Raw genomic sequence first — 27,553 nt, forward strand, 5'->3', positions numbered from 1 at the left:
TGCCAAAATTACACCCTCGGCAAGAATGGAAGAACACCGGAAACCAACATTGTAATCGATCCGTGTTACAACAAACCCCTTCCTCAGCACCTGAATTTTCCTACAGCCCCAAAAACGTTTTATGCTCGTCCTATACAAATTTTATATGCATTGGTTTATCACCTATTTACACCAAAACAGGTAAACCAACATAAGAGTGAATGGGATCCAAAAGAACCATCCCTGCCCGCGATGCCCTGCCGGGAAAAATTAAGAAAAAAAAAAAAAAAAACTGGCCAAACCACAACTATCATTTTTTTTCCTTCACCGCAATCATCTGTGTTTTTTTTAGCACGTACCTGTATGCTTGTTACACTATGGGAGCTGCTCTGTGATCATGAACATATCTCTTCATTCACTATGACTTCCAGGCCAGCCCTTGGTTGCTCTCGTTTCACTTAAATAGGCATCGTGAAGTAATCAAAATCGTGTCATCAAACGCCAGCATGATTGATTCAACTATCATCACCCTCGCGGTCAAGAAGCTCTCAAGCTATCATCTGAGACGGTCCACGACAGCAAGTGTCCGCTCGAATCCCCGCTCAACAGGTGCTTTAGATCACTTGTAAGATGAAGTGCTGTGACAGGATGCTTATGTGACTTGAGCACCTTGTGCAGCAGCAACTTGTACTCGGGTAACCTCCCACTTAAATCCAACCCTCCCGCTCCAGCCGCCGACGACTTGCTCCTTCCACTGGCCTCATCTGTGGAACAATGCACCATGTTCCATACCTTCACTGCTCCACTCTGGTGACCAGTCACACACCAGTTCGTGTCCTGCCAATCAGAGTGCAACGTGCTCGTTACCGATAAAATAAGATCCGAAGGGAGTTGCGAGGTGTTCACAACCGCAAGGCAGTCTCCGTTGATACTCCAAACGGCAAGCAGAATTCCTGCAGCAGTCAGAATAGTGCCTGTAAGTTCATTCACATGCACAGCCGACACTGGTGCCGGGAATGAAGGAAGCTGCTTCACAAAGACCAAGTTTGTTAGATCCCACAGAATTGCACTACAGTCTTCGGAGCCTGTAATAATAAGCGAGTAAGGCTGGCTGACATGGATGCATGTTATCTTGCTGGTATGAGCACAGAGGGCCCTCCCCAAACTCAGACGATTATCCTTGTCAAATTTCCAGACTGAAACAACACCATCGTCGCCGCCAGTCACCAGAACCTGACCATCAAGCGTGACTCCAACACATTGAATTTGGTTACCACCATGAAGATTCTCATGAGTGGAAAGAAGTTTATCCTGGTCATAGCTCATAATTCTCAAGCTTCTATCTGGGAAGCCCCACGATATGTATTTGTTGTACATCACCGGTTTGAGTAGGCTATTTGCCCCAGCAACAAGGATCTTTTCATTGAACGTCACAATCTGAGATATGAAAGAAGAAGACCGCCGGACTTGCTGGGGGACGAGGTTGGCACTGTAACGAAGAGGATGAGGGGGAAGTTTCCTGTCCGTGCGTCGCTTAGCATGCGGCTTCGGGAATAACTGCTTAGGTGTCTGACCAAAATGATTTATCTGGGCCAGGATTGAGGCTTTCATGGTGGGGTCTTCAACTGAATCTATGTCCACATTTCCTTCATATGTGTAGTGATAGAAAACATTAGTTGCTTCTTCAGCTGCCTGTTAAAGTCAGAATGGAGCAGATAAGATTAGTTGATAACGCTTGTAAAATGGCAGCTTAGCTTATTGCATGACTAGTTACAGGGCCATTTCTGTAAATCAGAGAAAGGAAAAGCTATTCTATATACATATATTTCTCTTTCTTTCCGAGGCACTGGAGCAATTCTGAAAATGGTGCAACCTGTGGTACGACGGCAGCAACAAATTCATTTGTTTCGTTTATTTATCTAATATGTTAAAATTGTCTCATACAAAATGGTAGCCCTCCAGCCTACGTCTTTTTCAGAAACAAATCTCTATCAGATTTTGCTGACTTCTTCACATGAAGAAACACTCAAAAAGTGTCCACACATTAGCTACGCTGGACCTATTCACAGGAGAATTAAGATTTTATGTACACCTAACAGCTTGTTTCAATTTAATTCACCTTGTAAAAACTTTAGAAATGGGACCTAATGGTCAAATGTTTAAAAATTTTGAAGTTTCCACAGTCAGAATATTTCAGTATTCTCAGCAACATAGAAATGACAAGTCAAATAAATAAAAAAAATCTAATAGTTGAGTAACATGATTGAATTTTCCAAGTCTGGACAATAAATTACAGTTGCATTAGTTTTGATCAATTACAAAAAATGTTTATGGGCCAAAATATCTGAAATAGTACAAATCTTGTACCTTACTGATGTGGTCATAAGAAAATTCAATGGATATTAGCTAAATTGAAAAAGATAGCCAGCAAATGGAAACAAAAAAGAAATAGAGGAGAAAATAATTGGGAATGGGCAAGACGATAAGAACTTGCTTAATACAGCTTAAAGGCTTCTTTCAGAACATTTGCATTGGGTAAGGCAGTTTGGTCGAACAAGGTGATAGGGCAACCGTTGTACATGGTCTCGGAAACTACTTCCTCCACTGGGTAAATAAGAAAAAGCTTCTCCAAGTACATATAGTTTTTGCATAGATAACAAAGTCAGCAAGTTGGTTTGAGCCCATAAAACAAAATCAGAGACCATCATGTTCTATAAATTGCTACTGGAATATTACAAGTCTAGAGATTATACCCACCTTGCCTCTTTGCTTACATCCAAAGATGAGGTCTATCCAGTGATGCAAGTTCTCAGAAACATAATCTGATTCCAAGGCTTCCCGGTGCTTCCTTATGAACTCTCTAGGACTGCCTTTGGCCCAAGGGGGCAAAACAACATCACCAACCTGAGGAAAAAGCCTCGAATGAGTCTCATTGCATAGGTGCAAAAGAATAATACTCACCAGAGTCGAGGATAATCTGTGTGCAGTAACATATTGCATTGGAGAAGACAAAAAGTCTAGACAATAAAATTTTACCTTTTCACCAGACTGTTTTTCACCCAAGTCAAGATTAAACCGATTCTCCAGAAACTCAGGCATGTAAAAGAACTCAGGGATCAGTTCCTTCACATCTGATGTATTACTCTTTCCAGCTGCGCTTAACCAAGTATCTCTCACACTATTAAATAAACGGTCTGCATGGTCAAACTGCCCACCTTGTAATTTCTGGTTTTCAGTGCTGAATGGTGGCAGCCTAACAAGATAGAAAAGAACAATTCCGGCACTGGAATAGTGAGAACCATAGTGAAACTTGGGGACATCAGGATCATCCCAACTTTCATATCTGAAAATACACAAAAACAAGTCAGAGGGATAAGATTTTTGAGGCGCGTGCTCTGGATCAGAGCAGGTAAATTTAATGGAAAGGTAATACAGACTAACCGTTTCCTGAACTCATCCTCTCCCTCTGATGTTTGGCATCCCATTGGTTTATCGAGTTTACGAAATGTGCAAGGGTTTTTCAAATCCAGAGTTTCACTCTCATAATCTGCAAGAACCCATGGAAATACTGGATATTGTGTAAGATCACTATAGCCTCGTCCTGCGAGAGTGTTGAGGTGCATGAGGTACTGAAAGTTGCTAATTTCTCCATTTTGCCATCTTTTTGAAAAGGACTTGGCCATAATCTTAAAAAGGCGGCTTCCCTCATTGCCTTCTTGTTTTGATGACCCAGATATTGTTGTGTCCAGCCTGTCAATTTATTCTTTCAGTGCTTATGAAACTACAACTTCAGAGCAGCACATAAATAATAATTATGGTTAAACAGAAAGACAACTGTAGCACATGTTAATATAAAAAACTACCATCAATTTGAACTTCAGATGCATCATAGTCATGTAAGAGAAAAGAAACAAAATTCAATCACATTTTTGCAAAATTAACAAACAATGATTCGGGTAAATATAGCCGATAACTTGCACCGTATCAATGTTACAGTTGAAAAACTAAATGAAATTGCATCCATGATTTCTTCAGGAAAGTAACCCCAACAACACTCCAACTTAGACAGCACAATTAACTTCTTGTTCAACTGCAGATATTGTAATATGCAGTAGACATTCAGGAATGTAACCACAAATATTTATGACAGTCACTCAGCATTTCAATTTAGCTAGATAGTTCCTCATTCAACTGTAAAACTTGTACCGTGCAGTAGGCATTTTGTTTAAGCTGTTTCTCTTCTTATTTTTGCACAAACCAATAAAAAATGCTTCCTATATTGGTGTCTCCTCACAATGTGTTCATAACATGTCAGCTGATTCCCTGTGATACATAGACCACCCAATGAGGTTACCAAGGGCACATCTTCATAGTATGCATAAATCCTTTACTAGAAGTGGCAAATTTACAAAAAAACACGCTTTAACTAAAAGCAAAAAGGCAGATACCCAATTGCATATCTATGCATATAACTGCATTGGAAAGTCAATGCTTCTTATAACACAGCTTCATAGACTCCATAAATAAACCTACTAGGATGTCCTTTCAAAAGATGATAAAACAGAGATCCACTAAATATCAGTTGGATGAGATGTTCTTTTACAATATATGAGAAGACTGACCAGTACAAAGATAGACAAATGGCAATGCAACACAAGAAGAGGGAATTTCTTAACATTTATAACGATGGGATGAAGGGATAGTCAAAAATTCAAAGATTAGACTGATAAAAGGGTCCAGCTTCCAAAGAACTGCATAACCAGCTTGCCACACAAAGCTTTCAGGAACAAAAACTCCAGGCTCAATTTTAATCTGGATGTCATCTACGAAGCTAATAATCATAAGCTTACAGTTTCTGGGTGTTACCAATATTGTTCATGTTCTACATGCCTTTCTAAGATACCTTCCTCATCTGGAAAAAATTCCACTAGTTTGGAATCACTTGAGATTTAATGCTTTCTTGGGAAAGAAATTAGAAGATAAATCTAGATAGAAAGAACTACAGTGACATATGAAGCTGAGAAAATACTTCAAAGCAAAGGAACTAGAATGCTACTAGTCTAAGGAATAACTTCTGTTTGATCTTTAGCTTTTGGAAAGAGTACATGAGACCACTGAAGGATTGGTTACTAATTAGTGTGTTTCTACTTGTTTGCATATGCCAGCATTTGCTTATAGCAAAAGAACAAAATTCCGATTGGTTACTAAATAGTGTGTATTTCTACTTTGCATATGCCAGCATTTGCTTATAGCAAAAGGACAAAAAATCCATTACATCTAGCCCTTAGATCTCATCATTGGATTAGCATGCTTCAAAGTGAAACAGTTGGATGTCACCATCATAAGTTATAACAAAAATGTCAGCTCATAGCTCTGGAGACAATGATAATCAAGTTGTAATTGTAAAGATATTGTGTTTAGGTTTTCTCTAGCGAAAAAGAAAATTCCATTAGATCCTGCCCTTAGATATCATCATTAGATCAGCATGGCTTCAAAGTGAAGTACTTGGAAGCAAGATTCGCAATTTCGTACCGTACCGGAGTATCGAGCTCAGCTCGGTAAGATACGATACGAGTATATCGAGCGGTATGCTCTGGTGTATCGCTCGATATATATATATATATATATATATATATATATATATATATATATATATATATATATATATATATATATATATATATATATATATATAATATTAAAGTTTAAAAATTAAGAAAAAGGCAACGTCGCTAAGGCTTCTTCTCCCCACACGGATGAGGAGAAGTCACCGACGACGCCAAGGCCTAGTTGCCTCAGACGAGGAGGCGACATCTCATCTGCGGCGTCCGACGAGGGAGGGCGATGACGGATCGAGATCGTCGAGGGAGAGCGACACCATATCTCCAGGTTCTCCCTTTTCTTCTCTCTCTTCTTCCTTCTCCCTTGGCTAATACCGTCCCGTAGTGGGCGGCGACGATCGAGATCGACCATCACCGACCGATTTCTAACAGGGCGGAAACAACCCCAATCGATAGTACCGCCTGGTAGCGGGCAGTCCGCGTACCGATTTGCCGACGGACCAATACGTACCGCTCAATACGGACGATATCATTCGAAATTAAAAACCCAGCTTGGAAGCCATCATCACAAGTTATAACAAACAGATCAGTTCATAGATCTGGAAGCAACAACAATCAAGTGGTTATCATGAAGCTATCTTGATTAGGTAGGTGCTCTAGGAATGGCAGATATAGTACATTGCCAAGTAAAATATAACATGGTGCGGTTAAAACTCATTTACAGTAAATGAAATTTCAGGATATTCCAAATAACATTGAGAAAATTAAGCACAATTTGCTCAACCTACACGGACTCAATCTCCTCAGTGTGGGGAAATTGAGAATAATTCAGTCTTTTACAATTTTATGAAATAATAACAAAATTGTGCTGAGTCTTGTCAAGGAAGGTGTGCCTATATCTACAAGAATCAATCTTAAAAATCCACTCAAATAATCGAATGGTTATTCTATAAAGCTACAACAATGTTGATAATGCTGTTAACAGTGGCAAAATATGAACAAGAAACCAAACAATAACCTGAATGAGGAAAGGAAATAAAAAGAAACCACATACATGGAAAATTTTTCTTAGAGTTTGAACAAAGATCCAAAAAGTGCATTGTTTCCTCTAATTATATGAAGATTCTGAATAAGAATGAGCTAGAAACAAAAGATGCAGAGTACAAGAGTTACTTTAATATATCATTTTTTTACTTCTTATGTAAAGATGCTACTTTAGGTGCTTTCTACCAGGACATCTCAATCTGCTTACACCTGAAAATGAACCTACTGCTTGTCAATGATTACATGTATGATTTGAAATAACAAGATCAACAATTAAAATCATACCAATGATGAAAATAAAAGTTGATTATAGATTCAGTATTCTACTAAATGGAGCAGATAGTCTGAAACTCACAAACAAATAGAGCAGAAAAGGAAAGAGAAAGAAAGGAAGATCAAATGGCTTGAAAATTACATGTTATTCCGTGGAAGATTCATTGCAACCAAGTTTTTGAAGACTTCCTCTCTCTCCTTTTTGTGAAAAACCAGGAGATCATTACACCCATCCATGCTAAATATCTCAATAGCAACAGGACGAAGCTGGTAATCACGTTTCAGGAGTTCGTAGATGCTATCAAGCTTCCACATGTGCCATGGATGTGGTAAGTTACTACTGCTACAAACCTTCTCCTTTCCCCAAGCACCTCCATTATATGCCCATGCTCTTCCACCAGCCAATGTCTTAACCTCCACACCCCATGATGAAGAGGACTTTTGCTGGAACTCACTGCTCCCTGAAACATCCTTTTTCACACCCAAAGCTTGATCAATCACAGATAGGTCATCCTCACTAATCTTTTCGCATATGCAGCCAGAGTCATCGATATAGAAGTTCTCGATAACATATAAGCAGAGGTCCCCTATAAGAAATATACCGTCATGCTTGTCAAGGCCTACAACACGTTCACAATTATACCTGAACCTTATCTTTTCTGAAGGTTCAAGAAAAGGTCTGATGAGATATTCACCATTATCAAGAAGTTCCTTCTCTTGCTTCTCCTCTGGAGCTCTCATATCATCAACCTTACAAGAAGATGACTGCCTTGGAGTGCCTAGTTCAGATTGTTTTCCCTCTGTCATCTGAACAGAGGAGCTTGATTTGACACCAAACTCCATAGCAGAGTAAACACTTGGTTCACGCACACTGCTACCATGATCATCATTCCATTCAATCTGAGTAGATGCCAAGCTTTCAACCATTAAACCATATTTTATTGAGGACTCCTCACGGTCATCACCATCATAGCCCTTCTCTGGAGCATCATCTGATGATAGATTAAAATATAAATCTGACTCGGATCCAGATGTACCCACACCATTTTCATGCTTTTCCTTTACCAGTTTTGACTCCTCCAGCTCAAAACCTCTGGCAAGGGCATTCTGAATTGTATCAATTTTTAGTTTGCTACGCTCAAGCTTTTTACGCATCCGATATGGTCCTTCAGTAGGACAGAGCTGCCATCCTGGTTCCAAAGATGCATGCCGTACAGGAAAAATCCCTCTTTCATGAACAAGTTGCTGAAGCTGAGTTTGCCACTCACTTTCACCATGAAGAACCCAACCATACTTATCCTGACGAATAGCTCTTAGTTCTGTAGACATTAGATCTCGAACTGATTCAAGAGCATATCTCCGCTCATATATCTGTTCCCAATGTTTTATGTTTAACTTTGCAATATCCCGTGCTTTCCTACCCATTTCCCTCTTACGACGGACTTCCATACCTTTAATTCTGACACCAGGAAACTTTTCTGACCCGGCCACATATTGCAACCACATGATAGATGAGCATTGTTCCAAGACTTTGTTGATGGCTTGCTCAGAGATGTTGAACCAGTCAAAAAATGAAGAGGGGCTTCCCATCGATAACATATCAAAACCACCATGCAAAACATCCAAAGTAGGCCCTTGATTTGGCTTTGATACAAGAAAGTCTTCAAGTGCTGACCGACGATGTAATAGCAAGTACTTGATGATGTCTATGGCCTGGTTTTGAGTGGTTGATCTCTTGTCATGTAGAAGAGCAATTGAATTTGTGCACAGACAACAAATCAGATCAGTGTCAAGATTGCTTGGGCAGAGTATCAGCCGCTTGTTAGCAAGTAACAGCTGCAAAATCATGCATATATCAACAGTTGACTCATCTTGCAGTCCGTTAAAAGATAAACCCTTGCTCCTCTCAGATCGAAATCCCAAAGCCAAAAGCAGATCATCTTCACCAATGGACTTCAAGAATGAAGGCAAAAAGCAGTACATCAAAATTCGATTTGTATTTTTTAAAATGGCATGAATATATGCCTCAAGTTGCTTGCTTCCCCTTGCAATGGACAATATTCCTTTTCCAGGTGCTGCCTCTTCTACATGACCATCTTTATTAGCAAGTTGTAACATTGACAACAGAAACTCAAATGTTCTAAACACCCCAATTGGCTCAGGAAAAGATCCCATATACACACGATCTACAATCATCCAGCAAAGAGAATCTAAGTTTACAGTCCAACGATTCTTATCGAGCTTTTGCTCATCTTCATCATCACGCAACACACGCCTTTCCAGGAAGTTCATCAATCTACTAAGACACAATCCTTGAAAAACTAAAGTAGATTCAACATCCACATAAAGTGGAACAGACTCTATAATATTCTCTACAAACTGGGTTGCTTTTTGTTGTTCTGAGACAATATCAGCAAGAACTTCCGCGATGAAATCTAAGACAGCAGTAGCTCCTGCAGAGCAAGGACCACCACCATAACCTGAATCATCAATTTCAAGTAATAGCTTTGGGTTTATTGGAAAGAACATGCTCACGGCAGATGATTCATGTGAATTTGTTCTTAAATCAGGAGAGGAGTCAAACTCATTCAAAGAAAAAGACGATCTCATTGATGGAGAAGCAGTTAATTTTGCTTTTGCATCACTATTACTGCTTGTGCTGCCAAGCCATGATGTTAAAGCAAGAACGGGAGATGCACTGGGTGTTGCTGTAGATTTCGTGTTTGATTTATCAGACAGGACAGGAGAATAAGGCATATTCAAAGAGGCAGAACTATGTGAATCAGTTGGTTGATTGAGAATCTGAGTCCCACTGGAATCAATATGCTTTAAATCAGGATCATAAGGAGTAACAGAGTCGTGTGTGAAATTTTGCTGATCAGGACTCCGGAGAGCTTGGTCAACTTCTCCAGTGAGAGAGTTCTGAGGATTTAAATTTGTTTCATCGTCTCCTTTTACTTCAGCATAAGCTGAAGGATAACAGGGTGACCCTTGCATATCTCCAGAGCTAGTACTCTTTTGTTCTCGAGGAAAGCTTACAGTGCTCATGGAAGTTTTCACAGCTTGCTCATTCTCTGGAGGCAAGCTAGAGAATGTATTTTCAGAATCCTCATCATCGATATCATTCTTCTCCTCTGGTGCAGCAGTAGTGAGATCTTTGGCCATCTTTAATGCACAATCAGCCCTGGATAACAGCACTTAAGTAATTAGGCAAGAAAAAGGAGATCTTTAATAGAGATCTATAGTACAGAAAACAATAGATAAGTGTCAACATTTCTTATGAAATTAAATCCAGATGCTAATAAAAATAGATTAGGGTAGAGCAGCTGGCACCGAACCTTACACATGAAAAATATAGATCAACACAGGTTTCAAGAAAATCTGCTCGTCTGCACAAAGAAGAGAATGGTGGACATGTTTTTGCCAGATCAACCATGAACCGCAATATAGATGTAGCTGCAACAGGCGCCCCTGCATCCCCACCCATTAACCGTGCTGCATAAGTCTTGTGCAATAAAGCTTCACCTTGAAGGTCGCCAGCCATATCTGACGTTGCTTCTACAAGCTCTGCAACTAAGCTACCATTGAGAAGTGACAGTTTACCATCTTGATGAGCAAGCATCGACTGCATACTCAATCTATCAAATGTGGCTTTTGCCATGGCAATCACTGTTTCTAACAGGTCCACAAATTTTAATTCACCATAATTTCCATCATTCGGCAAAAGGGCAAGGAAGTCAAGCATGCGGACCTCAGGCACCCTTGGATAGACAGCTTTACCAAATATCAAACAGAAGACGATATAGTATATTTCAGGAGAATCATGAAAGCTTGGAAGAACACGTGACAACCCTTGGTAGCCACCACTGCTCCGGAACTTGAGAGCAAATGTAGGAGAAGAAGAAAGACAAACTCCTAGAAGAGTCATGATCCATCTCATACTGGTTGGATGTACAGCTTCATCAAGAAAAAAGGCGATCAACTTGGATGAGACAATCTTATGCCACTGCTCGAGCAACTCTTCAGCATTAATAGTAACTTGTAAATCAATAAGCATCTCCAGTAACATGTTCCTAACGATAACATGCTTTCCCATAGTCTCTCGAACGATCTGATTCCCTGGAGTCAGTTCAGGTGGATCAAATGTCATTATAACAAATCTGACCACTAGTTCTAACTCAGAAGCTAAAAAACCATCCTCCAAAATGACACCAAGTAGTACTACCAGCTTTTCTAAAACAAGAACTTCCACATCACCGCGTTGCAGAGTCACTAACAAATGCTGAACCAGGTTGATCTGACGTAAGATTGTCAAGTTATGATTTCTGTACCAGTGCATGGATACCATATGTTCAAGAAATCCAAGGACTGCAATTTGAATTGAAACAGGAGCAGTAACCCATAATGTCCAGTCTAAGAGAACATGCTCGACCATGTCAGCATTTGAAAGAACAACACAGTTTGAGTTTGCCTCAGACATATCCGTATTTTCAAGTTCTGAAAGATGACTGAAAGAGTCCTTTTGTGCAGAGAAATCATCAAGATCTCCATGTGATCCAACTGAAGAGATTTCATCAGAAAATTTTGGCAAAGAAAGATCCTCAATACTGGCTTCTGGGGAAGTTCTGACAGGGAAACTCAAAGCCCTGTTTGCTCGAAACTTCTGCGGTTCAGAAAAGGAGGCTTCACATGCTGCAATACGAAAGAATATGTCAAGTGAATGCATGTCAAACAGTGACATCCTGCGGTGCAGAAAAAGTGCAAGTAAATGGTATCCTTTCAAGGTTTGCATGTTCTTGACATTCTGTGGACTCTGATGAAGTGAGCATGCAAGTAACTCCAGTGCCATGTGTAACATGTCCTTGGTTTCAGCAGCCTCAACAAGAGAAAGAACAACAGGGATTCCACCAACAGCATGTATACTATCACTGATCATGAAGTGATTGCAGACGTAAATATCTCCAGAAAGACGACCATAGCGTGGTATACCTGTAAATCAAAGAAATACAATTACTTATCACATTACATGAGAACATAAAAAGTTTGTCGACTGTAGTCTACATACCACCAATAGGCGAAGCAGCAGCTGATGTTGGATCAACAAGATTGAGCAAAGACAACGTTCCAGAAGTCCGAAACGCTTCTGAGGATGTTCCATCAAAAGCAAAGATGAGTTTCTTGCCAGAAAGCTGTAAAGAAAGATTTGTCAATCTTTCCAAGTCCCAAACAATTCCACTGCAATCAGACTTAATTTCTCCCAGCTTGCCAGAACTATCAAGTCGTTGTGAATTGGAAGCCATGGGTGACTCAGCTTCCAAAGAATCTAGTATGGCCATGCTGTCCCCACCACAAGCCTGGTTCGGGACAAATCTCAGAAGATCTGTATCCTGGAATAGCCCTCTGTATCCTCGACCAAGAATATACATGAAGAAAATGCTACCTGATGTGAGCACCTCCTCAAATAGGTAACAGCAACGAAGCCTCCATGATAAATCACTCACTTTTGCACGAGAAACTGGTGTACCAAGAGTAACCTGTAATGATTTACCAACAGGAGATAGTGAGTAGCCAAGCTTTCCGGTGTGAATAAGCTTTCCATTAACATACAGATATGCTACACTGGCTTGGAATAATCCTGCTAATGCATTAGGTTTGCTATGAACAACTGCAAGGTGATGCCACCTTCCTTCTTCCATTTCTATTCCAGGAAATGCCAGTGAGCATGAATTGCTTGTGGCTAGAGTTAAGACACCATTATCTTGGAGGCAAATTTCTGCATATAATGTGTTCCCATCTGTCATTGCACCAACAGAAAAGATACGCAATATCTGTCCACAAGAAGCATTTCGTTTGCCAGATCCAGTTCTGGATGCTTGCTCTGATTCTTTAACTTGACTTTTCAGTAAATTATGGTACTGAAACCAACAAACAAAAGAATAACCGGCTGCTGGAGGCCATGTTCTTTCTCCTAAAGACACCTGGATGGATGAATGACCCACTTTGCTCATGTCCATCTCAACATATGGTGCTAGGGAAACACTATCTGATCTGATGTCTTCCATTTGAACTAATTTCTCCATCATGTCAACAAGAAGTTGACCTGAATTTTTCAACTTTAATAGAAGAATATACCTTAGAAGAACTCGAAGCTCAGAGGAAGACAGCCTATTACCACAAAAGTTATATGTTACTCCAAGAAAAAAAAATGAACATTTAGTAGTTAGACAGCAATGAATTTTTAATTACTGAACTAACATGAATGCTCCTAGAACTTCCACAATCCGCAAAGCATGTGTAAGTAGAGGAGATGAGCCTTCGAGGAATGGGCTAATTGTTTCCAGCAGAAGTGCAATGCATCCTAAATAATCAACCGACCAAAAATACCATGAATTACACTATATACTGCATAGGAGAAAATTAACAAAAGCTTTATGGTTTTTTTTTTGCCTTACCAACAGAAGTCAAGTTTTCCTGATTGAATGGACCAGCACGAGCAAGTTTCTCAATAAACTTCAGAATATCCAATTGCACTTTCGGAGTAAAGAGCAACAACGAACGTATCAGCACACCCACTGCACTAGCATTGTATATCCGCTCACTGTCAAACCTAGATATACCAAGAGAGACAGTCAAGAAAGAATTTGGCTCGCCCTCTGACATATCTAAGGAAGGTTTTTCCCCCTGATGAACAGCAGATGGTGGAAGAACTATCTCTAGTGCAAGCTCAAACAACAACTGGATAACATGTTTCTCACATTCCACACAAAGCAAACCAGACTCACAGAGAAGATCATAAAACGTCTGGGATGACATAATTGCATGAAGTCTCAATCGGTTGAGAGCATTATTGGAGACCCCAGCAGTGATGGCTCGCATTAGAAAACAGAAAATATTCATGGAAGATTGAATATCTGGAAGCTCAATGCTCTGAAAACTATGTAGGGTGGTTAACAGTAAAGAAAAGCCTGTGGCATCTCCAAAAACTCTTTGTGCTGAATTATTTGCCCCAAGAATACGCCATAATGCGCCTAATATGTCACATGTTGCTTCATTTTGAAGTTTGTATTGAGATCCAGAAATACTTGTGACCATCCCACTCTTGAGGATCTCAATGAGTGCACCTAATTCTTCTGGATGGGCCTGGTAGAAATAAGAAGATAAAAATGAAAGACTATTTTTTATCTAATAGCATATCAACCCTTTAGAAAGATAAAAAAGCACTTTTGTGGTTGTAGAATAACAGTCTTTTGGGGAAAAAATGCAGCACATATAAGTTCCAGGTGAAAATATTCATCTATATCAATCGCAATCATAGACTATTGCATACCTGAAGAGAATCTTCAATAATCAAACAAGATAGCAGCCGCATAACACCAGAACGATGGCAATCCGATATCAAAAAGGGAAGAATGATGCTGACCCCATTGGATGATCGGAATGATTGTTGGTTAGCTTCAGCTCTCCTTAACAGAGAAAAAAGACAATCCCATGCTATAGCTATGGTACCCTCATCTTCAAATACAGGAAATTTTCCTGAACCAGAACCTACTAAATTGGGTGAAGAAAGAATGGCATCTTTGTTGTCAATGTGTTTTTTGAAGCTGCTAGAACTTGACTTTGTCTCTAAACTACTATAAATCCTGTTTTGCTGCTCTACACCAGAAAAAGACTTGTGTTGTTTCAGATCATCTAGTAAAACCTCCAGAACACCAACCTCCCTCAGGACTTTCTTGAACTTCTGGTCAAAGGACAGGAGCTTAACAAAGAAAGCAAGTATAGTATGCTTCAGACTGGCAGTAATAGGCTGCTGTAGAAGGCAGCAAAGTGAAAGCAATTCTTGTTCAGGAATACAGTTCACAACAGTCACAGCATATTCTAATATTTTTAGAACAATCTCCTGTAACGAATCAGGAAAGCCTGCCATATTAAGTATGAAGAGGGGCAAGGTTCGCAGTTGTTGACACAACATGTAATTATCAAGATGACATGAAAATATTTTGAACATTCTATTCAACACCTCTGCCTGCAGTTCGACATTGTCAGCCTTCAGAAAAATATCTTGAAGCGTCTGTATGGCTTCAAGATCTTTAACCTTAGCATTACCTTTCTCCTCGTCATTAATTCTATCGAAAGCTGTAAGACTTCTATGGCTTGTACCCTTATTTTGAGTATATTTTGAAGCTTTTCCACCAGCAGATTCTGCAGGTCCTGTTTGTGCTAAATTGACAAGAGCATCAAGTAACCTAATCAATGATGGAGAAAGGTGGGATGGCAAAGCAACATTTTGGCTTTCCGGCTGTACCAAACTATTAGCTGCATTCTGACCATCAAATTGAGAGGACTCTTCATGTGACAATTTTGAACCGACTGATTGAATAGTCTGACTCTTTTGCAAGTTGGATAGTGTCAAGGCAAACTGAACAAGAAAATGATAGCCATGTGCATTGTGTATATCTTCCCTGAGCCTAATGGAGCCAGCCTCTACAGATAAAGTAAAAAAATGTATAGCATTCAAAAAAATTATCAGCCTAACAAGTTATGGAAGATAACCAATTACTTTCAGCTGAAAATAGCTTCAATTTAGCCTCAGATAATATTTTTTTGATGGATCTGAACGAAACATAGAACAAATGAAGCAAAACTATGTGAATTGAAATTACCAGGTCTATGTGATAATTCAACACATTCAAGTAGCAAATCTACTATCCCCATCGTGTAAGCAGCATCACCCTTCTCAGGACTGAAATCTTTGACAGCCATCAAAAGAACTCTAATCTAAACACAAGAACAACATAAAGCACCTGATAAGATGACATGAAATCCAACACATCTTTTGCGAAGACTAACAAATTGATCAGTCGTTGAAAGTGATAAAATTTTGAAAAAGATAAACAAAAGGGATATCAAGAAAATATCCGATAAACTGCAGCACCTCCATACAAAAGAACTGACAAAAGCATGACTGCATCAGCAGCAGTAAAGGATAATCGAGATGTGACAACCAAAACCATGATAAACTATGCCAAGTTTCTCCCACTTTTCACTTTCACAAAATGATCTATATTGACTACAATTTTTATAGATCTGTTCTCACTCTGTCAACTAAAATGCTAATTTTAAACCATCTTCCTCAGATGCGTAGATACATGAAAATGAACTATTTAATGTTGCTGTATATGATACTTACATAAAATAAACTTTTTTAAACCATCTGTATATGATAGTTGGGACTTATGGCTTTGGCTTTGTCATTGTTGTTTGTATATGATATTGCAGAATTGGACACAGCATCCGAAATGCTAATACATGCTCCACTGACACAAAATTACCAAGTTCTGACACCTCTTGCAGCCTACTTTTCTCCAAGTTCTTTTTTGCTAATATCAAACTCATTGAAATAGGACAATATGTCAGAGATATTAACCTTCAGATCAGCAAACCACCTAACGACAATCTTTATCATGTCTTAAATATGTAGAGTCAGATGTGTTACACTAAGCTTATACAAAGTAACACTGAAACTAAAAAATTATCCACAAATCCAATATATAGTTTTTATTTGCATCATATAAGCAAACAACTGTCTTTCAGTGAAATTAATGTAAACTATGTGAGATTTTGCATAAAAAGTGCCAATTTAGTACCACTAGGTGAATAAAGCAAATGTCATACCAAGTGATGCTTGTGTATATATTTTGCTGTGCTGCCATTGTCATTGACAAGAAGAAGACCAAGTATCTGTACCATAAAGAGGTACAAGAACAAATTAATCATATAAAGATGCATATGCAGAATTGCATCTCAAGTTATATCCATAAAACTTCCTAATTCCTGTCATGCATGAAAGGAACAAAACCTGCATGGCATGTCGATGAAGTTGAATTGTATGCAGAGGAACAAGACCATCTCTAAATTGGGAAAATACATTCAATGAACCATTTGCAACCATATGAAAGAGGAGCTGAAGTGAATCATCTTCAATCAAACTTTGCGCAGCTGAAGGATGGCTTGCTAATGCCTTCATGATATGCACTATACTTCCTTCTATCTGAATGAAAACCAATCATAACAAACCTATTAGACCATCACATAAACACACCAGAAGTAGGAAGAACTGTGCAAGGATGCAGTCCTACATGAGTTTCTTACTATTAACTATCCCTATGTGTCTCTTTCATGATAGTTTCTCCATTTACAGTGCTCCTTGTAAACTTATTCTCACAATCTAAGCATGCATGCCAGTTGTAAGGATACAGTACATAATAGTACTCCATAAAAATGCAAGCAGAAAAGCATGAGAGCTCAAGGAGATGGGCCAAAGTTAGTTCACATAGCAGCTTAAAACTTAGAACTTTAGGATGACAAACATAAAACTCGAGAAATCTCATATCCTAGTTTTCGTAGGGGTAACATGTTTGGCCTGCAATAAACTACTTTTGAATGCACCAACATGTACATTCTGAACAGATGGTGATCAGTAAACCACCCAAACCCTAAAGTGCAGATGCTTTAATTTGCGTAAGGATCTTAAGAATTCAAATCTCAATCCAGATTCAGCAACTGGTCAAAAGATGCTCGATAACTCAAATGTGCAAATTTTACCTAATTACCATTTTGAATTCTGGAATACTGTGAAGATATATATTTGCTGATAATGGTATACATGGATATTACAACAGCGACATCAACAACAGCAAGCCATGATGTCCCAATAGTTTGGGATCACCTACATAGATCTCAACCATTATGCTTTATACAAGGTATGGTTTGCAATTTTGCCTGGACTGTCTGTATCAATCAGTATTGACTGTACCAGTCTGTACCGACCAGTATTAAACGGGCCGTACCGAACAATATTTTGGGCAGCCTGGCCCAATCAAGTTAAAAAAATTGTCTTTACTCTTTAACACACCCCCCCTCCCCCCAAAATAAATAAATAAATAAAATAAAATAAAATTGTTGGCTCTTTTCGCCATCTCATCATGTGGAACATTGTGCTGACTACTGCTGCCCGATGTCGCCGATCCACCCACCACGCACCACATGCCACCGACCTCTTTTTGAGTACTCCTCCATCGCTTCCATCTTCAATCTTCTTCCTCTTCCCTCCTCATTCAGCATTTGATATCATGATACATCTCGATGCATTGTGCGTCAACATATCGTGAGTCGGTACAGCCATGGACAAGATGGATCCAAGACTGAAATTGTATTCTTTAAACAAGGTTTTTTTTTAGTTAAATCAAGAACATTGAAATCTCTTTTTGTTGTTGTTGTTGTAAGTAAAGTGTTTTTAAGTCTCTCTCCTATGTATCCTTGTACCATAAATATTAATTAATCCAGATTATCTAATCATAACATCCATATATCCCCTTTAAACATGTTTATATCATGGAGGACAATTCTTTCTCATTTTATCCTCTATTAGAACTACACCTATTGTTCATGAATGAAGACATTTCTTTTTTATTGTTCCTAATAATCCACACATCCACTTCAACTTTCTCATCTTAGTTATATAATTTTTTGTGCATGTTTCTTGTGCCCATGGTATACATGAATATTAAGAACTTAATATTAAAAAATAAGAACGTAATATGTAGTTTCATCAAATTGCTTCATTGGAATATAAGTAACTTCAAGATCCTAAGGCTCAAGTACTAGTACATTAGTATTCACAAACATGATGGATTATTACAACCCTAAGAGGATTTTTTTTTGTTAGTTTATAAATTTCATTGCAATAAAGAACCATGCTTTGGATTATAACTTCTAACCTTTCAAGTTATTTCTATTATTGTATATACATGATGGATTCTTACAACCCTAAGGGAGAATACTTTGATGGTTCTTTCCAAAATTTCATTGAACCCTGAATTTGAAACTTGCAATAGAAAACCCTGCTTTAAAAAGTTTTAACTTCTAGCCATTAAGTTATGTCTTTCAATGCAGGTCTCATTATGTTGATCATCTATAATTACTATGGAGCTGCACAACTTACCTAAGTGTTATCGTGATATCTCACGTTGTCACAAGTTTAATGGGTGTCATTCCTTCAGCATGAGAATATTCCCATGACTGACATTTAGAACTGGCTTGAAAGCATCACAAGACTTTTGGGTTCATGAGTCGACATCTCATCTGGCTTAATAGATGCTACCAGTATGGGCTGCATGGTCCCCTCATGACTATGGATACAGGCAGTAGTTTTCACTCCAAAGCTATGATATTTCCCACCAATCATGGGGTTTGCAAGAGTTTTGGTTTGAACCTAACAAATTTAGTTAAACCATCTCCTTAATATTGTAGATCATAACATATTGGTTTTTCTCCATCATCACATCCATTAAATTTTCAATTAATTCTTTATACTACCTTTCATGAATCAATGCTCCATTTTTCAGTTATCCATAGTCATTACTAGCAATGTGGCCTGGTAGGCTTGTCCCAGCAACTTGAATTAAGAATTAGATTTAAAAGGAAGAAGAAAACGTATGACAGAAAAGTGCCAACGTTCTGCTAAGTATGGAATGCCGACTTCTTAAATGGAGTGCTACCCATGAAAGAACCATGTGGAGACCCTAATAGATATGGAGTGCTACCCATGTAAATTCATGTGACATGCATGTTGAACCAAAACCATACACAATAGATAAAAAAGACATTACTTCAGTCAATCATTTTGTATGCCTATGTAATAAACCTACTACAGGCCATTTTTTAAAGAAAATAACAAAATTCAACCCATTTAAGCCCATAACTAAGACAGGCAGAGCTTATATTGACATGATGTTTATGGCATTTATGAGCTGAAATTCTCCAGTTAGTTATGACTGCAGCTCAAGTGCTTGCTTTCTCCAGAAGTATTTGTGCTTAGAGCTAAAGGCAAACTAAAAGTATCTCATCAGGACTGTAGTTCCTCTCTTGTTATTCTCAGACAGTACACAAGCACTCTTGTCTGTGTGTCATACTTCTGGAAAAGCCACTTGTCATACTTCTGGAAAAATCTATTGTGAAGCACAGTTAGGACATGATAGATCTTAGAACAAAGACAATAGACGTCAAGACTCAAATATAGGCATTCACTAAGTTGACAAGTTTAAGCCAAGAAAGAGAATGCCACTGCCCAAGTCTTGAACATGCAAGGACCAAAAGTCAGAGGGAAAAAGTACTGTATATAGATTTCAATTAAACAGGCATACTATTTAAAATAAGACACGCGCCAGACACTTTAGCAGCAGTAAAGATATGAAAACTTTGCCTGAAACAACATACATTCAAAGGAGTGCCATGCTCATCATGTACATGTTTGAATGGACGCTCATAATAGACCTGAAGGGTCCAAATGAAGTATATATTGCTGTGTAAGCAATAAGGACAAGTTAATAAATTATTATATATTGCCATTAAAAGAGAAACATGTTTTGGCTAGGCAGAGCATATAGCAACAAATCATAACAACCTGTTCAATTGTCATAACTTCAATTAGTAATTATCAACAAATGGCACTTCTGGACTCTCAGGATACATTTTGTTCATACATCCAAACAAAGTCAACAAATAATATATTAGATTATATTTAATCATATTTCATGTTGCAACAACCTAAACAATACACAAAATTCTCATATTAGAATCAGCTAGTGAGGGATTTTGTGATAAGCATAATTTTTTTTTTCTTCTAATAATTGGAGGAAAAAGAAATTAGCTGGAAAGCATCTTATTTTAAAAACTAAGCACAGATAGATTGCCAACTTCTAAATAGGTTTTGTACCTCACAACAATAGAATTAATGAAAAAAGGATGCAAAAGCCCTAATAATAATAAGTCAGGAGCAGTATTCCTAAATTCACAAGGTTTAGGTCACCTCAAGCCGTCGGACTCGAAGTGTATCTTTCCCATCCATCATTTTTCCACTTTTAGCTGATTCTTCTAAGGTGTCTACTTGTCCTCCTTTGGCCTCGTTGGGATTCAAAAGTGCATTGAGAATATGAATAAGACAGCATAGAATACCAGAATCCAACAGGGATTGCTTATCAATTGCCTGTTAATAAATAAAAATCACAATAAGATTGTACTCATTTTCATGTTATGCAAAAATATTTACAAATGTGCTTATCGGTGAAATGTTCAAAGTTAATTACCAACAGTAAAGTAGCTCCTGATACAACAGTGTCTGCTTAAGCTTAACTATGTTTGACACCATACAAAGTTATAAGTTTGCTGGTTTCCTTTATTGAAGGGATTGGAAGTTATAGCATTATTTGCTCAAAACCAAGGTTAAACTTTTCATACAATATTCTTCCCTTGGGACTCTAAGAATTGGCAGCATTTACCAAAGTTAAAACAAGAAAAATTAGAATTAAAATGTTAAGTGAACTTTATACTCCAGCATTTGGGTTCCAACAGAACATTCAGCATTTAGGTAGAACATTCAGCATTGAATTAGGCTATTTATCTCATGAACTTCTAACACAATCAAGGATAATTTACCACACCCATGAGCAGAGTAAATGGATTAACTTGATCAGGTTTCTAGATCAATAATCTCAATAAGATAATTTTTGGACTTTAATGGTAAACTAAAAAGAACTAAATGTCAGAAATATTGTTTTATGTAAGACATAATGTTGAAATGGCATTACGACATTGACAAGGATCTATTGATAATCTATCCATGTAACTGCACTTAGATTTGTAACGTGTAAAGTACTATCAACATGATGATATCCAATACTGCCAACATGCCAACATCTACTGTTTTTCACCAGCATTAAGATAGACAGGAATACACGTTAAATCAGATGGCGTATCCAAAAACAAACACTCAACTTCGCATAAATGCAGTCACATATCATCCAGAATGTCACCTTTCCGTTACTAAAATACAAGGTTGCCAGCACAGAAATCAGAACAATTAATTTATCCCAAAAATTACAACTCATCTTTCAAGCCAATTTAACAAGGAGATGAATTGTAAAAATTATGTTCCCGTCCCATCATCTTCAATATTTCTTTTTCTTTTCTCCAATAAATTCCTGGTCAGACCAATTTTGGCCAGAACAGAACCGTTTTCCCTTATATTCTTACAGCACCCTTTGTTGAGAAATTTGATAAATAGAAAGTTCGTATGAGATAAATCAATGTGTTAGAGAAGAAACAAGATTAAATGCCTTTGAATAATTTAGTTTACTACAAGAACATGGACATACCCCGGTTACAAGAACTTCTACTGCATATAACAAATTAGAACCACGGCTGATCCCGTCCTGCTCAATAAATAATTACTTATGAGAGCAGGCACTTTTCGGAATTAAAAATTCTGAAATAATCAGAAGTACAATACCACACCTTAACTTCAGAAAAGAAACTTATTATGTTTGCAACATTCAAAAAATTTCCCTTGCTATAGATTCTCAACTTTTCAACATCTGTCACGAAGGCTCTTCCAACAACAAAAGAAAATATGTGTACTTCTACAAACCTGTAATAAGAAGTTACAATAAAAATTAGTTCAAATAAAATTCTGTCCAACGATGCTTCACTACTCAAAGACGAACAAAAAATATAACTGTGTCCAAATATCCAAGAAAATGTGATCAAAGCTATGCTACAGTTTGTTAAATATGTAACCAACTTCTAGTAGCAACTTTATATTGAATGAACATCCAAATATATTGAAGACAAGATCCTAAACTGCATGCTATTTGCTAATGTCGTCCTTAAAATTCAATTTACATAGAACAAAAGAGAAAAGATAACTATTAGAAATAATCTCTTAAAATTTAGTGATACCAGTCAACTTTATATTGGCCAACTTCTGAAGAAAAAAGGCAGTCCATTCTTCCAAAAGCAGACCACAGATAATTGCAGTTCAGCTCCAACAAAAATGAAGATCAAGAGTTGATACTAGACAGTTTATCAAAATAATTGCAAGTTATTATTAGCAGCAAACCAGCAGAAGTTGTTCTAGCTAGCCAACATCTAGTAATGAAATGAGCCCAGCTCAAACTTGCATTTAACAGAGTAAATCTCAGAACTAGCTTATCTGAGTTTGACACAAATTTGTGCTCTTCAAAAGTAGTTTTAAACTGAAAATAACATGCCTTTTTAGTTTCCAACTTTGATGAAGATAAACTACACCAAACATGAGCAACCTACTAAAGTTTTAAATTTAATTCATTTGCCAAAGAGGAAAAAAAAAGAAAAAGTCATTATTAAGCTAAACATCAAGGCAAACACATGTCCTCAAATAGTTCAAACATTTGACAGCTCTAACAGAAAACAAGCTCTGCACTGAGTAAAGAGAGCAAGGAATGAAAAACTACAATCTAAGATGCACAGTTGTCTAGGAACAATATAGAAGACATGACCTTGAACTTCATGGTCAAATATAGAGCAACTGACCCAAAAAATGAAGATATCATAGATATACTTCTACACAGATCATATTCTACATGTAACGGTCAAAGCACTCAAAAGTCAAAACCATCAAGACCAAATAAGAAATAGACTCATCTAATGTCACATTTCTAAATCAAGAATACAAACATTTTGTGCCATGATGATTATGAGACAAGATTGAAGATGACAAAAATTTCTACAAAATAAAATGATGAAACAAAGAAGATCAACAAAGTGAAGAAGTGGAAAAGAAAAGGCTCAGTTTTAATAGTGATGCCCACAAATTGATAGAAGGGATACGTAATTCTGGAAAAGAGTTCCTTTTTATGTGGGGTTTGCTGATGATGGTGATCTGGGGCATTAAGAACTTGCAAGACACTATTTTCTAAGCATTGATGTAAAAACATACCCTAAGAGAACAGAGTAGCCACTAACAACTAGCAAGTACAAGAATATCTTTCCTTGTAGAAAAATTCCACCTTGCCAAAAACACACAGCAGCTTCAAATTTTACAAATACTAGAAAGAACTCAGCCTTACCATAGTTATCATTGGAGCCGCTTGTCTAAAAATGAATTTCAAGAAGAATAGAAACAAAAATTATAAGTATCTTAATTACTTGCAAAGAACACATATAGTGGATATAAGAAATGTGAATCTTTTTAATTGTTCAATCAGAATAAGGTGAGAAGACCTCATACTTGTTAATTAACTGAGCTACATCGGATTGCTGTTTAATCAATCTACAGAATGTATCTACAGCCATATTTAGTGCTGTTTCTTTCTCCTGCATGGGCAAAAATTCAACATTAGCAGCTAGACCGAGACAAAATGCAATTACACAAAGGAAGAGCTAAAGTCTTGGAACAACCTTTTCAGAGCTGGAAGAACGAAAATCTTCCCAGAACTTCTTAAAGTCCAACTCCTGTTCATGTTTGCCTCTACATTTTGTAGTACAAGAAATAAAAAGAATGAGCAAACTACAGAAAATAAATTTGATTATTTTTAATAATTTACAAATCCAACTGCCTCCACATAGAACTTTATAGGTCAATCCATTTTAACAAGTACATAACTTGTTCTTAGCAAAACAAGAAAATGAACAGAACAAAATGCAAAAAAAGTCAGAAGAAGATACAGAAAGCATTCCCTTTAAAACAATATAAGCATGAGAATCATGTAGATCTGTTAGCCCAAAACATTCAATGAATGCAATTCATAAATGAATGTAAAAAAGTTACAGTGACTTGAGAGTATAATATTTTGATTTCCAAGATCCTGCATAGTGCAACCCCTAACAATACACAAACCTAGTACAGACAGTGACTTGAGACCTTCACCGCAGATCATACAATTCAAGGTCATACAAAAATGTAAGTGATAAAACACAGTTTAGATTTTAAATGGGGTACCTAGAGTGGAGGGACCAAAATTTTCTCATATAGTACAGACAGGAAATGGACTAGAGTGCAAACAAATTATGATGCACACAAGCAGTCAAATCTGCAGCACCGATGGCTTTTCATATAAATTACAGATTTTAGCAATCTCAGTTACACTGAAGGTAACTTAGAGGCGGCGGCTCGGCTTCTAGTTCGCCGCGTTCTTCGCCGAAGGCGGGAGACGCCTGCAGCCTTCGACGCCTTCGCCGAACGCCGCAGATGAGGAGAAGAGCGTTTGTTCTTCTCGTCTGACGCGACGAGGACAAGAAAAGGAGGCGACGTCGCCAAGGCAGCGTACGCCTCCTTTTTTATATATTTTATATAGATATATATATATGTGTGTGTGGACCAAGCGGTACACCCGTACCGTATCATACCGAACAAAGCTCGAAACATCGGTATGATACGAAATTACGAACCTTGTATCTCATAACCCCAGATCAAATTCTTGCATTTAAGGGTACAAAATTTGATGATAACCTGGTTTGAATTATTTATTTCATTTAAAAAAACTTGATCCTGAGTCAAGATAGAATTATCATGTATAGTTAGGATATTTTATTAGTTTTAGTGCACCTTTAAGTCATTCACTTTTATTATATTGAGTTGAACCGTGTAAAACAAGTAATAAATTCATCAAACTAGCCAAGCATCCTATGATCACTACAAAAAATACATATTAGAAATTGTGTAACAATCTATAAATAGCGAGTTGAGATGAAGGCCTCTCTCATCTCTGCAGCCTTGATGTCACCTTGTTTGGCAATGGTTGGCATTAGAGCAACTATTCCTACATTTACTTCATTGCAAGTGGATACTAAGAAACTAAGGAAAACAGATAATGACACTCAACTTCAACAAAATAGATATAGGATTGGAGGTGGATGGACACATTGTTGAGAAGATAGAAAGATGGATCAATTAATCGTCATGATTGTATATGTCAGAAACAATACCAATCTTCTGTTAAGACTTAAGAGTGAATGTCTTTTAGTCAATCACCGCATAGATGACTTCATATTAGTCAATGTTTTTTTAAGTTATACAGAACCATGTCTTTCAAAGATGAAGTAAATCATGCTTTCCATTATCATACTTACTCTTCTGATTTTGTCGACATTTACAACTAGCAGAGCGAAAAAACTAACTATGTGTGTCCACCAAAGAATCTGTGAGTGCTGGCCTTTGTTATCTTTGGAGTCAGCTTTTACTACTTCAGATATTTTTACAGATTACAAGCATAAAAAGAATTCCTCCTCTCTTCAGAGAGAAATAATTGCAAGAATCCCTACTTCTCTTCTAAATGCCAATGCTTCTTGCTTTTAATGCCAAGACATACATGTTGCACATCTATTTGCCAAAATTGGCATGGATATCCATTTTACCTTTGTTAAGTAATGCAGAAAAATCGCAAATGCGATTTGTCAAGTTTATATCGGAGGTGTATACCAATCAGTATCTATTTGTTGAATTAATAAATAGAAACCCATCTAACATGCTGCTTATATCGGAGGTGTATACCAATCGGTTATTTTTGCAGTTTGCCCATGACCGTAAATATATAAATATATTGTTCTCATGACACTATATGCGGAAAGAGTAGACAAGTTTACTGCATAGTTTTCTCCATGATCTATCAAAAGACACTTTGCAGCATAATTATAAACACCATAAGCCGCAGATGCCTAACAAGATAAATTTGAGATTATTATAAAATCATCCTCGACACCAATTGTGAGCCTTTAGATCGGATAAGTCCAACATTTCTACAAGATCGCACCGCTTAATTGCATTACCACACACCAGAAACAAGAACTTTAAAGTTGGAGCAGAAACAAAGAACCCATACCTCGCAGGGGAAGATTCGGGAGAACCGTATACCGACGCCGGGGCCGACTGGGGTGCGCCAGCTCCACCATATTCGGCAGCGGGCGAGAACGAGGGGGATGGGCAGGCTGAAGACTGTGTTTGCGGCTGCGACCCTGAGAGCCCGACCTTCTCTCTGAGATCCTTAAGCAATGACGACCATTTCATCGTTTTCCGTGATGACTGGAACATGGGTGGTCTTCATCCGAAGCACCCGCGGCCCCCGTCCCTCCTTCCGATCAAACCCTAGATCCGAATCCCAGCTCGAAGCAAACCCTCCCTCTTTTCCTCTCCGTCGCCTCCCGCCTACGGCGGCTACGGATCCCAGAACTGGGAGAAAGACAAAGAACGGATGGAACAACGAGACCAAGGCGTCAGCTGGGGCGGGCGGGAGGCGCCGGATCTCGCCGCTCTTCTCCGTGAAATCGATCGGGATCGGGTCAAGAACGGGACCTTTGGGCGGATAAGGATTGGGTGGGAGATCTGCCTCAGGAGAACGACGGCATTCGACGCAGAGATTGAAGGGGGAGCGCGATGTCCGCTGGGAGAAACGGAGACCCAAGTGCTTTTGTCGTCCTCTCGCTCGATCGATCGATCGATTTCGTCTCCGCGCAGGAGAGACTCCAAAGAGAGATTTCGGCCGAACGCGTTCTCCCTCCGTCTTTATTTCTTCCTCCGCCTCTCCAACCTCCCTTAAGAACCCTACTAAATCGCCGTCCAACCCGGTGCCACGTAGGAAGGCTACGCCGCCATGTGGCAACGCGGAGAAGCCAAACTCGCTCGTTCTCCGATCAAAGTCACGACTCAGGACAAGACAGCCGGTGTCGGGCGTCACCCGGGTGGGTGGTTCGCCGCGTCGGATCGTCGTCCCTACGTCGTGCAAGAAGTCGTGTTCAGAACAGCGCTTTCGCTGGAAACGACGTGCGGGCCTCCCTGCCCCGGTCCGCGGGCCCCGCGGCCCCCCCCAACCTCGCAGCATCGGAGG

At 38.4% G+C, this 27,553-nt stretch overlaps 1 protein-coding gene across 1 annotated transcript; it reads right to left on the reverse strand.

Annotated features, from left to right (window-relative positions):
* Positions 1–27,236, reverse strand: LOC135580751 (protein SPIRRIG-like). The gene is made up of 19 exons (XM_065143396.1): positions 26,552–27,236; positions 24,132–24,201; positions 23,962–24,047; positions 22,209–22,341; positions 22,070–22,126; positions 20,725–20,901; positions 16,714–16,905; positions 16,530–16,595; positions 15,518–15,632; positions 14,185–15,338; positions 13,310–13,997; positions 13,113–13,215; positions 11,923–13,022; positions 10,196–11,846; positions 7,000–10,041; positions 3,421–3,729; positions 3,016–3,322; positions 2,737–2,883; positions 1–1,671 (listed from the first exon to the last, which is right to left on the reverse strand). The coding sequence occupies exons 1-19, from the start codon at positions 26,758–26,760 to the stop codon at positions 517–519; spliced, it is 10,761 nt and encodes a 3,586-aa protein (XP_064999468.1). The 5' UTR covers positions 26,761–27,236; the 3' UTR covers positions 1–516.
* Between the last annotated feature and the right edge of the window lie 317 nt (positions 27,237–27,553).

The sequence above is a fragment of the Musa acuminata genome, chromosome BXJ3-3, assembly GCF_036884655.1.
Source record: "Musa acuminata AAA Group cultivar baxijiao chromosome BXJ3-3, Cavendish_Baxijiao_AAA, whole genome shotgun sequence".
Taxonomy (NCBI): domain Eukaryota; kingdom Viridiplantae; phylum Streptophyta; class Magnoliopsida; order Zingiberales; family Musaceae; genus Musa; species Musa acuminata.